Here is a 13,104-nt window from a genome sequence, read left to right on the forward strand (position 1 = left end):
TACATTCTCTGTCCTCAATCTTTTGTTCCATATATTTTGACTAGTCAGTCATACGTGAGTTCTCCCAAGATCTAAGCATATCAGTGGTAACTGTCAGCAACACAGATACAGTACATACTTGGCTCAACTGAAACAAGTGGCCGATTACCCCTGCAGATTCTGTTCCGCAACTTGCTCAGATACTGCGATGTGTCCACCTTTAATTTCCTGATGGTACTGACTCTTGGTGAAATTGTGTCCTCACCAGTGGCAGGAAGCTGCTTCTCCAGCAAGTTTGTGGGAGGAGACTCTGAGCCAAGTACCTCTGCGCAGCTGCGAGCAGACCTTAAATGGCTGTGGGTGGAAGTGTCTTTACAGCTTGTCTCTAACAGCTGGGGTGTGCAGTCGTGCACCAGGCTAGACCTGTGACCTTGTTCATCCTCACAGAGGTTTCTGCAGCCAAGTGACTGTGTTGAACTCAGTCTTTGCTCTTTCTACAAAACAGGAATCAGAGATTGGGTATACGTTTATTTCTTGACCTTCCTATGATAGTTTAGATTGAGACTTCATAATGTGCTAGATAAAATAATTATTGCTTAATGCAGCTGTACTTTAGAGCTCAAGTCAGGGTAATTCCTCCTCCTTTATCGCAAAGGTTATTACATAAAGGTAAGAGGAAGAACCTTTTAAAAGCCTACTATGTTCCCTTGTTGAACTGAACAAGAAACTGTATCTGATCTTTTAGCAGCTCCTTCACAGTCTTACTCTGAAAGAACAAGAACCAGCAATGTTCATTACTTTGCAGATGTCCACCAGGTGAGCAGGACTCCGTACCTATCCACATCAATCGGTTTTTAAAAACAAGCTAACAGATATACCTTTATCATATTCAAATGCTTGCATAGCTTGAATATAAGTCACAACTTATACTTGACTAATTTTACTTTTTTTTATTCTTCCCCCAAAAATCTTAGTGACAGATCAGAATAAAACTTTCAGAGACAGTAGGAAAGACTGAAGAGGAGGGAGGAAGATACCATCTTCAAGATTTCAATAACCCCATGTATACTTTATAAATTTTGTTTGAACATCCCTGATCAGTTTCATACCATCTCTGAAAGAAACTTTACTTCAGTGGCCTGATGCCATATTTCCCAAATAGTGTTGTTCCATGCTTCTGACTGAAGGAAACACTGTCATTCATCTCTCTCTGCCTTTCAGCTACAAGAAGCATATTCTTATGTAGCAGAAAGAAGCACGCACACTCACACTTCCTAATTCATCACTGCACTCCTTTGCCTCAACATGTATAAAGGCATCCCTAGACAATCTAGTTACTATTACAGTTCTTGTATCTTGAATGTTGCTACTGTTGCTGCTGAAGTAAGTGTGTGTCTGTGTACACATACATTAAAATTAAGGATAACTTACAGACAGTGGATGGGATTTTTCTGGAATGTGTGCATTACAATCATCGCTAAATCTTCTTTTCCTCTTCTCAGAATCAAAGGAGTCTGATCCCTTCCAACTATGAGAGGTACTGTTCATGTTTTTGTTCCTCTTATCCACTTCAACATAGTTCTTGTTTTCTATGTCAAAATGTAAAAGAGAAAGAAAAACAAGGTGAAAACGAACAAAGTGATTTAATGGATTATCCTTAAAAACCTTTCTACTTCTTTGTATCTGTTATGTCTTAAATAAAATGCATTCAAGCAGACAGCTTCCACAATAGAGAGTTCTTCCCTTTTTTAAATTGTGTGTGCTTGTCAGATACATTCCCTAAAATATTAGGTAAAGATAACCATTGCAAAAATAATTAATATAAGGGTATAACCAAATTCATAGCTCCCTTGCAAGTAATAACTAGCATTCTATATTCCACAATCCTTCTTATAGCTTCTGCTGGATGCAAAATTCTCCAAGTCCTGTTTTAATCTGCAAATATTGCTAAATAGTGTTAGAAAGATGGTACAATCACCTCTAGAGAGTCAGCATAGATCTCATTATTTTTCAGAAGTGAGTAAAAATTTTGTTATATAGTATGAACATTTTAGTAGGGATCCAAAACATTTGAGCATTCTAATAGATTCCACTCTTGCGTATAGAAGACTTTATAAAAAGTCAGCATTATAATAACAGTACAGTGAGGCTTCTTTCAATCTCTCTGAACCATCATGGCTTTATTGCTATTTAAAAAACACAGCTTTAGTTATTTGATATATTTTACCATATCTGAAAATACTGTATTTTGCAAAAACATACATCCTGTCTGCAACACCTTCTATTACCTTCTTTCCTTGCTCTTCTTAAAATACTAGAGTTAAATATTTCCAAAACGCTCCAAACATTTATAGTGAAATGCTGGATTATTGCTCACTACGAACCTTTCTTCTGCAGCTCACGTTTTCTAAAAGCGAAGACAAAATTACTGCTTTCTGATTCCTTAGAAGGTTCGGTCAATTTACAAGGGCCATCATCTGTCTTTCTCAGGCAATGCTCACTCCTGTAAAGAATATTAACTATGACTTATCTTTTATTTTGAAAGAATACTGAAAATCCCAACAGAAACAAGAGTCAGTTAGACCACAAACTTCTGCCTCTCTCATAACCATGTGAAGCTTGGCAAATGAAATGCAGACTAATTCAGTTCACATTATGGAAATACTCAGCTAGATACTCCGACGTTATTAATGAAATAGATGCTTCTAAAAGATGCACAGGATGAAAATGTGACATGCTTGACATCAGACACTGAAATACTATTTTGCTGTAAAGCATAAATGTGACAAAAACATGTAACAAGAAGAAGAAAAAGACAGAACAGTTAGTTGATTCTATCCTTGCCTTTGTCATGAATGTGGTGGGAATGACGCAATGTAGTGTATTTAAAATTTAGATTTAAACTGCTAATAGAGTCCACTCTAAGTTCCTGCAACAAGAAAAGATTTGAAATGAGCTTTCCTGCTCAAAAGAGCCTGAAACAGTAACTTGGGGAGGAGTGGGGGGAAACGAAACAAAACAAAACAAAAAAAACAATTAATAACTATGTAAATGGGGAAAGAAGAGACAGAAGAGAAAGAAGAAAAAAAGGATTACAGCAAGAAAAACTAGGAAAACTACAGGTTCTCAGCTGAGCTGGTAGGTTCATTCTAAAAAGAAGGACATGCTAGAAAATCATTTTTTTCCTATTATTCCTATTTTTTATGTAACAGAGAAAAAAAATCAATATTCCAAGTTGTACTGATAGACTGAACAGTATGATATCATCACATTTGAGGTCTGACCTTGTACGCATATACTCTTTCAGTTTCTCTTAAGGTTAATTACAGATGACAAAAGTCTACATAACTGTACTTTGGTTTCAAGTGTATGCATTATGATAACATTTAATTACATGGTCACATGATATTTTCCTCACAGGAACTTAATTACATTCAGTACACAAGACTTCTGAGAATTTATCAGGGTTACACTGACAAAAAACCTAACCTGCATGATATCAACTTCATTCGCTGCGGGAGTTGAAGAAAGCAAGAAAATAAAGGAAGATTTCATGGATAAAATAGTTTAACGCTGCTCTAGAAAATCTTTTCCATTCCTCTTTTTGTCACCTCACTTAACCCCAAAGTGATTTTGGTTTCATGATTTTATATGAGGCCTAACTTACAATCTTGCAGTCCAATTTGCAAAGTGCTAGGTAATGACTGCAATGACTTGAATCACTGATGGCTGAGCTTGGACCTGTAAAGAATGCCACCAACCATGGGAAAGAAGATTCTTGGCATCTCTAATTACATGTCCAAAACTACTGGACACTTTTTAAGCAGGTGCCCGTTCTTCAGTGCCATATCTGTAAAATGGAGCATCACTGCTCTTTGGGAATACTGTGAAGATATAAATAAAATAGAATAAAGACTTCTGAAGTGCTCAGATACTACAGTAACGAACACTATATAAACACCATGAAGAAATTAATAATTCTGTCTCAGTTCACAATCATGCATGAAGCCATACACAGAAAAACTGTTCAATAAGCAGTATTATTCACTCTGTGCACTGAACAAGATAGGGCCTTCTAGAGATTAAGCAGCTCTAGTTCTGGAATAACCTCACCCCAGGGTTTTGGAAGCTATATACATCTGTTAATTTAAATACATCTGCATGCATAACAACTATATTGATCTGATTGTTTAAAAAAAGTCTATACCCAAATTCTGCATGTCTTATTTTTATTTCTAATCTTCATCGATGCTAACTCAGTTTAAAATGCACCACTTCACAGGCACATGCATAACCTAAGAAACTACAGGAGTATATACTGAAGTGTTCTCAACAACCATGATGAATAAGTATGAAGCACACTTTTAAACAACCCTAAGTTTCTTTATGTTTAAAATGAATCTAATATTCAGCATATTGATAGGTCAGTGGGGATTTAAGTAAATGCATTTTACACTGGGTTATAGTGAGCAAGGAATGCAAAACCCATCAATTCTATAACATCCACAGGAAGAAAGGAGACAGGGAACTTGCAGGAAGTTTTAGATTATAGAGAAAGGTTAACTTGATACCACCCTGTTCTTATCACTCACAGTTCTTTGACTAACCTGAGATTTCCATAGCACAGAACAGGTATGATTTTCAGTGAAACAGTATGGCTGTGTGTGTGTACATATATGTACACACACACACACACACACACACACTATAAGGGGGGAGGGGAGTTTTTACTCTTCTTCAAAAGAAGAGACCCCAAAAGAGTCAGTGCCATGAATATCCTGTGCACAGACATTAGCTATAGGGAGATGATCAGGATCAGAACAAGTCTTTTTTAGAATACTTCTTAAGTTCTTCACTTCCTATGTGATATCTGTCAGAGCTTGCATTAAAATGCTGGTCACTATGGGGGGGGAAAAAAAAAACCCACAAACCCTCCTTACACTGGTTGCTGCTAATAACTAGCCTTATCAAAAAGGTCTAACACTTTTACTTAACACATTAGAAAAGCACATAACAGAAACAGAAACCTAAACCTTCATCCAATGAACAATCCCACGTCTAAAGCAAGTTGGGTACACCAGCTCCTGAAACATTGACTCAGACCTTTTTTACCTGGAAAGACAAATGGAACTGGAGAAAATGCAGACTTTATTTAACCTCGGTTAATATAGAGCTAGTTCCACACTCATGTAAAAGGTCTTGATTTCCCTCTATGTCCTTAATACTTTCTACCATTACGCATTATTCTCTTCAGGGGTTACACAGAAGAAATCTCTACGCAGCATTAGCTATTTCAGTACTGAAGAGTCTAAACCACTGTTGCTTAGCATAAAACTCAACAGCTGCCCTTCAGATATTAGACTGAAAATACATGCAAGATGTTTCCTGAAATTTAGAGCGTTACATACAAAACTCTATGTTTTCTTCTTTATGAATACAGGCATTGCCATCATTCAAAACAATACTGAGTGGAAAACTGGGATACTAAATATTACAGAACTTAAAGATTTTGTAGTCAAAAAAGACTTAGTCTACTACTTATTAAAATACATGTAGTAGTTTTAAAATGACTCAGGAGACAATCTAATAAACTGTTCTAAATCCCTCATTTTAAAATTCAGCTTTGTCAGATTAATTATAATAATAGAGACTCCAACAGAAAAATGACAGCAATCTTCAGTAATTCATGATATCAAAGATGCTCATGTATCAGAATGAGCAATATGACTTACTCTTCTAAAGATTTATGATTTCTTTAACCTGATCATTCCTGCCCTTACAAACCATTCTTCTTTTCCTTTCTCGTTTTATTTCCTCCCCCAAAATTTCATGCTATTTGTCCCTGTGGATACTTTGCTTTTAAGCAATGAGAAAGCCACAGAAGACAAGAAAAAAGCGCTTACTCTGATGTCAACTGCCATCTTAGACTGAGACAAGTATTATATAATTCTAATCACTCATTTCTACTAGTTTTGCATGTCAAGTATTGCTATAATGCTCCGTCAAGGTAAATACAGAAAGAAAAGAGGAAAAGTAGATTCCAAGCAGTGAGAAAGCAATCTCTCAAACAATAGCACTCTGTTGATGCGCTTGCAACCAGTGAGGGATTAATGAAAAAGAAATGAACGATCACATATATGTACTTTGGAGAAATTTTTTTAAAGAAATTACTTGACACCATGCTAGAAAACATAACAGCAACAAGAAAACAAGATTTTGGTTCTAGATACAAAACCAACTGAAATATATTTGAAACACAGCCACTTATACAGACCAAAAACATTGTTTTATTGGAAATGGACATTCCTTCTAGGAAAGAACAGTAGTGTGGTAACATCAGGTACAGCAAAAATCAGAACAAATGCAAAGTTAAAACAGCTAGTTGCAGCAGCATGTTAGTTTGCACTCAGGAAATTCAACTTCTGCTTCAAGACAGAGTCTCATAAAAACTGTTCCAGCGAAATTGTTTTCCATTGTGAAGTCATGTTATTTCAGGAAGACTGGCAAAATCAGCAGTGAACAACATACCTTTTGGACAGAAAAGAACTTTCATGAGGAGGACTTAATATTTGACATGTCTGTAGGCTGGCAACAGATGATGAGGGTGGTTGACCTGATTGTAACTTGTCAGCATCAGATAAATTAGCATCAATTATTACGTGGCTGTTTATGTATTTTCTTCCAATTTTCGTCCTCAGGACATTCGTCAAGATAACTTTGGGTTGCCTGCCATACATATAACGATAAATCATAAATACTGCACTCAAATCTAGAGAAAGAAACTTCTAAATAAAATGGTGTATTTTAGTGGCTTGATAATCCCCCAACATCATTTAAAAAGTATTACTTTTTTTCTCCTCTATCTTTTAGAGACATAGAACAAAATCCTCCACAAAGGAACTCAAAATCCAAGGCGAGCAGATAAATGCAAAAAGTAGCAAGAAACTGGAAAGAGTTTGTATGAGGCTAGATGCATCATTTCACCATAACCAGATACTATTCACATCACATGGCCACTAACATATCATCTTAATACTGTTTAGCAACTGGTAAATCCTTATCTCCAAATAGTTTTCATGCAGTGTCTATCTACATTTCTCAGAATTATGCAGCAAGGAAATTTTGATTTTCCTACAAACAAGAAGCCTCCAGTAAAACATATTGGATTCTCTCAAGCACTTAGTCAACAGGTAGAAAGTAGCGCGCACACAAAAATTTAGCAATAGATTTTTTTTCTTCCCCCTCAATTTCCAGCTGGCATTCTGCAATACAGCAATTGCAAGGCCCAGAAGAACATCTGCAAGTGTTACAAATGACAAGCATTAAAAATAAACTAAACAAAATATGAAGATGTGACTACTTGACCAGTGACGTATAAGAGCAGCACAATATATGTGACACAAGGCAACTTCAGCCAGCTAGCTGTGTAGCCCTTGACTTACTTTCCTCTTTCTCAAACAGGGATTTAAATTCTACCATTTCCTTTGCAATTCATTTTGGATTATGATGTATGCCATGGCCTTTCTTGAATCTGTTGGGAACAATGCTGTCTTCTGGATATCTGCTGTATACCTCTCCTGTTGTCTGTATTCATCCATGAAGCACACTCCAGCACAGATTGTGTGATGTCTGGGAGAACCTGGATCTCCTGTTGCACTGATATGTCAATTTTCTTTTTATCAAGGGACTACATTAGGGAAAAGCAGTTGCAGAGGTACACAGGTGATCAGCAATGAGGCTATGACTAAAATGACAAGCCTGATACAGAAGAACACAGTACTCTGGATACAATCTCCAGTAATGGAAGCCCCTTATCTGTTTATTGTCAGAAGCTGGGAGGAAACATTAGTGAAAAAAATCATTCACTCTAACTGTGCCCTGTTTCTTATACTGTTCCCAGGTATCTCCAACGGACCATTGCCTGATGGGGAGTAGGAGAGGGGAAGATACTGGGCTTGATAGGCCTGGTCTTTCTTCTGACCCTTCATGCCTCCTCTCATCTTTTTGTGATTAGTCAGAGACCATAACAGTGAATATATACTTTGATATTTTGTCAGAGAAAAGTGGGCAGTTAACTGCAAGCATACGCCTCTCTACACGAGAAAAAAAAATGCATTTTGAGAGTCCAATGGCTGAATGAGAACAAATTGGTCTTGTCAATACAGGACCATCTAGAAACCACCTGATCAGAAATCCCATTACAGTGTGCCTGCCACCATGTCTTTCAATTATTAGCAAAAGGAACCACGTGCAAGGGAATACAACAAAGTCAGATGGCATGAGAATGAGAACAACATTCACGGATGAGACAAGACAACTGTGGTACCATGAAGAACAGTTTCTCATGAAAAATAACTGCAAGGAAAATGATTTCTTTTAGTGACATGAAGCAAAGAGCATTGAACAACATACCTTTTAGACAGAAAAAGGCTTTGGAGAGTAGGATTTAAAATTTGCCATATCTTTAGGCTGGCAACAGATGATGAAGGTAGTTGATCTGACTGCAGCTTGTCAGCATCAGAAAAATTAGCATCAGTTTTAGGTTGCGCCTGTGTGTATTTTCGTCCTATTTTCGTCCTCAGGACATTCGTCAAGATAACTTTGGGTTGCCTGCCATACATATAATAATAAATTAATAATAGGGTGCTGAGATCTTGTTAAATCACATGAATTCAACAAAACTTATTGAAACCCTTCTTTAAGGGTTTATTGTTCCTGCATCATACTTAATAGCTTCAAGAGAATTAAGTTCACTTCCCTGACAATCTACAAAGCAGTCCTCTTTAGAGAAGATGAATCAGAACTGCATTTCTCTCAATCAGGATAGCTTTTCAGGGCTGCCTATTCTGCCATCAATAACTGTCACATCCACGCATGATTCTGAAGTGGCAAACTTCAGTTCAGAGGCATGGAAATTTTCCTGCAACTTTTTTACTGAAAGATATTGGAAGTGGCATCACTTGCCTGACAGACTATTCCGAAAGTATACACTTGAGCATTTTCAGGGTATGAAAACAAGTGTTTGTATTGTGGCATCTTACTTCAGAACTAGAAATATTCAGTGGTTCCCATATCACAATTTAAATTATGATCTTGCTGGAAAATCAAGCTAGTGCAATCTTATAGTTTTGAAGACCCACATAATTATTTCTATTCAATTCTGCTAAAAAAAAAATGACATGAATTAGAAGGTTACTAACAGCTCCCCATCATGACTCTTTAAACAAATGTCTATACTGCACTGAGTCTGCTAGATAGATACTGAAGTCTTCAACATAAAGAATTAATTCTGTAATATGGCCAGTAACTTGTACAGTTTCTTTAAGCTGCTAACCAGTATATATCATAGATGGTTTGTCAGAATTTCTCAGATGATTCATTTCATTTTCAAAATGGGTGAGAATTAGACTTCTTTTCCTAGAAGGACTGGTCCTAAGAGGACACTGAAGCTCAGGCTCAGACATCAATTTTAGAAGATTAACAAGGTAAAAATTGCTTTCTCTGTGGCATATCTAAAATGACAAATCAAGTTGTTCACATTGTACAGCAAGAATCTTTCTTTTATAGTTAGAAAACCCTTCTACTCACATAGATATTACATGCTACAGCCACATTTCTTAAGGAAAAGGCTGCTATTGTTCAGTGGGTTGACAACTGCGCAAAAAACTTCTACGAAATTATAGCTGTCCCACTGACATGCTGCATTCAGCTCAACAGCATGGTTACATAGCATCTAGTGGTAAACAGATTTAAGCATGCCAGGAAAACCAGGGAAGATAAGCTATGCTTGAAACAAAAGAAAATATTGGAAACTGCTTTGCTAATGAAATCTGTTGGGCTCAGGGAACACATTTCAAGAAATCCTGACATTTTGCTGTTGCATCAATAGCTACATGTTGAGATTTCTTTTCCCTAGTTAGTTACCATGTTAACAAGACTCCTCCCTCCCCGGGAAATTGAAAAGACAGTAAGGTTCCTACACACAGCTTAGAGAACCTATCTGTAAAGCTACAAATACTGGTCAGTCTTATCAGATCATCAGTGAATGCCAAAACATGAGCGCAATGAGCTGCTGTCTCTGAGGGCTCTTCCATCCATTTCCTAAATCATGGTCAACAAACTTAAATGGTTCCCATTCAAAAGCAAGTAACTTAAGCTCAAGTTATGCCACTTTTCTCCACTCTCTGGGCTTGTCTTAGAAGTTTCCCAGAGAAAAAGTAAGTGATAAAGAGCTAATGCTGAGTCTCAAAAAGAGATCCTTAAACTCTGAAGGAAAAAATAAATAAATCACTGCACTCTGGCACAAGAATCTGGACAGAGGAAGAAATAAAGTATTTAGTCTTGTAAGGGAAGGTTCCTGATTAGCTACAGGAAATACAGTCTAGGGTTTCTGAAGCAAAAGATAACTCTACAATGGCAATGTGAGGTCATATGTACGAGGATAGTTTCCGTCAGCCTCATCAGAAGACTGACCTAAACAAAAGGATAGCTCCAGAATGGTGTAGGCACAGACAGAAAAAGGCAGATACGCACTTGTTATTTTATCTAGACCTGTATATGTTCTATGACTGCTCAAGTAAAGAACAGCTGCTTTTAGGAACTCATTACAAAGTCTGTGCATCTATTTCAAATATCATAGACCTAAAAAAGTCTATTCTACATTTTGAGGATCCAAAGACTGGAGTTTTAGGAAAGGATATGCTTAAGCTACTGAAAAGCTTAGAAAGTCAATATTGGTCATGAGAAACATAAAGTAACCAGGCCACATGGTTCTATGGTCCTATTTCCAAGGAGAGAAACAACGCAAACATTATTTGGGTATCTCTCTGGAACGGTTAAACATTGCAGTCTCCTCAGAACAAGGGAAGTTTAATAACATTAGCATCTAACATAGTAGAGCCCAACTGTAGCAGCTTAATGAGAACATACCAAGACAGCAACATATTCTTGATTTAGCATAGGAAACAAGAAACTTATTTTCTACAGCATTCTTCCCCAAACCAGAAGTTCTAGCTATTCTCTGGGCTTCTCAAGCTCCTGGAGTTGATATGCTAACCCTGGTTTAACGTGTCAGAAGAACTTACAGTAACCAAACCTAAATGTAAATTGTTACTTGTCCAACTGTAAAGCATACTACAGTCTTTGTATATGCCTGCTTCTTCAAAGTCACTATGAAAGTACGTTAGCAATCTATGTCATATACAAAAATACTAAATATATTAAAATGAGGAATATACACATGTTGAAATGCTGATAAAAAGATTTCAAAATTCAGCTACACAAAGACCCATGAAACTGTTGAGAAAATTTACAATTACTAAGGCAATTAAAGGCAATTTCAAGGTAACAGTTATCAAATAACTTGTGCAAATTCATCTTACAAAATTAGAGATTTACTCTTATGCTTGAATTTCCTCCTTATCTTACCTAATCTACTTCAGAGGTCCAGTTACTAAAGGGCTATAGTGGAAAGACATTTCATCTTCTGAGGTCCCAGAAGAGATCAAGCAACCGAAGACTAGAACAGATACTTCTCCTTTAATAATATTCCCAGAATTGGTAATCTTTGCCCCTCCCTTGACTTAAATGGGCTTTAAATATGTTAAGTAAGTATCTTTGTGAAAATGATTTTACAAGTTAGAGTACACATGCATCCATGCAACTGGTTTTGCACTGGAAACCTGACTGTAGAGAAAGGAACCTCCAACAAGCAACATGGGAGAGAATAGCATATGTCTGGCTATCCATAAAGCTGTCAGTGCCATGCTAAGGCATCATTTCTACACGGCACTGTTTTTTGACTGAAGACATTAACATGAACAACTGGTTATGACTTGATTTACAGGGCTGTATAGTGCTTGCAGCTTTCAGTGGCTTCCTTTTCTAAAGAAGAAATTGCAAGTGATGGTATTTCTTGAAAAGTTATGTCATGAAGACTGAGCACAAATTGGATCAAAGAAAAACAGCTACACTTATGTCAGCCTGTATCTCTGTGTATCAGTTTCAGGACTGGGGCATGGATTCCTAGATTACCTGTTAAATTGTCCACAGTACCAAATAAGCAAGTCATACAAAAGGAATTTCAAAAGATAAAAGATAAGTGCTACAGAGCAAAAAATGTCAAGCAGGAAAAAAAAGCAGAGACACAGACACAGCAAGCAACTCATGAAACAGCAAGTCTGGAGGCATCTTGGTAAAGGAAAATCAAAGCAGAGTATTTTTGTTTCTAAAGCAACTCGCCTGCTCCACCCTACTCCTCCATCCTTTTTCCAAATGAAAAAAAAGTATGTAAACAAAGGTAACGGAAATATACTTACATATGTAAGGGTGAAACAGGGGGAAAAAAACTGTAATAAGAAAAATGCTGTCAGCTACTATTCCTGGCTAATCTCAAACCACTTTTCACAGGCAAAAATGTATTATGCTACCTTACAAAGTGCACAACTGAAAGGTATTAGTTGTTTATCTGACTTTGGGAAAAATGTCTGATCCCTTGACCTCTACTTCAGTCAAAAATCAGAACTGCTAGATCCAGTTCCATTTTCAATGACTATTTACGTATGCACCAGTATATAAGCACTGGCTCCAATGTGTTCAAATTTGCGTTAGAGAGTGTGATCAAATTCAGACCTGGGAGCTAGTGACTCCTTTTGGGTGCACTGATAATAACTGCCTACCCCAGCATCATCCTGCCTACATTCTCCTATTTGCAAATCCAAATTCTGTAAAATCAGTGTTTTAATCGTGGGATGACATACACCACATGAGGGTGCCCCATCAGGTCCCAAGAGAACTGATTACCTGTCCTGGGTCTAAGAATAAAGCCATTGACAGACTTTTTGTGTATTCATCTATTTGAGCTTCTACAGCATATGCACAGCCCAGGCAATCCTTGGCCTTTTGGAGTCCAAAGGAATGAAGTGATGCACTATCTTTAATGGGAAACTCTCAGTCACATTCATTGACTGCCTTCCCTTGAAGTAGGAAGAGGACAGACAGAGGTTTTCTTCTCAAGGCCACGCTCTTTCATCAGTTCAGCAGAACTCTGTTTTAACAACAAACCTGAAAATCCCTACTAACCTCCTTGCTTTGCTGGATCAGGAAGTTATTACTGCCAAAGTGTGT

General features: G+C 37.1%; 1 protein-coding gene across 5 annotated transcripts in view; it reads right to left on the reverse strand.

Moving 5' to 3' along the window:
• The window catches only part of SENP7 (SUMO specific peptidase 7), a 43,553-nt gene that overhangs the window by 19,989 nt on the left and 10,460 nt on the right, over positions 1-13,104 (reverse strand). For 2 of the 5 annotated variants that reach the window (XM_026112420.2, XM_026112418.2), the window contains 5 exons: positions 8,392-8,589; positions 6,508-6,705; positions 2,364-2,482; positions 1,411-1,568; positions 119-473 (listed from right to left, as the gene is read on the reverse strand). In XM_026112420.2, the coding sequence (XP_025968205.2) occupies positions 119-473; positions 1,411-1,568; positions 2,364-2,482; positions 6,508-6,705; positions 8,392-8,589 (1,028 nt within the window). The remainder of the gene's footprint in view (positions 1-118; positions 474-1,410; positions 1,569-2,363; positions 2,483-6,507; positions 6,706-8,391; positions 8,590-13,104) is intronic. The other 3 variants (XM_026112421.2, XM_026112419.2, XM_064521401.1) reach the window with 3 other exon arrangements.

This window comes from Dromaius novaehollandiae, chromosome 1 (assembly GCF_036370855.1).
Source record: "Dromaius novaehollandiae isolate bDroNov1 chromosome 1, bDroNov1.hap1, whole genome shotgun sequence".
In the NCBI taxonomy this organism is placed as follows: Eukaryota; Metazoa; Chordata; class Aves; order Casuariiformes; family Dromaiidae; genus Dromaius; species Dromaius novaehollandiae.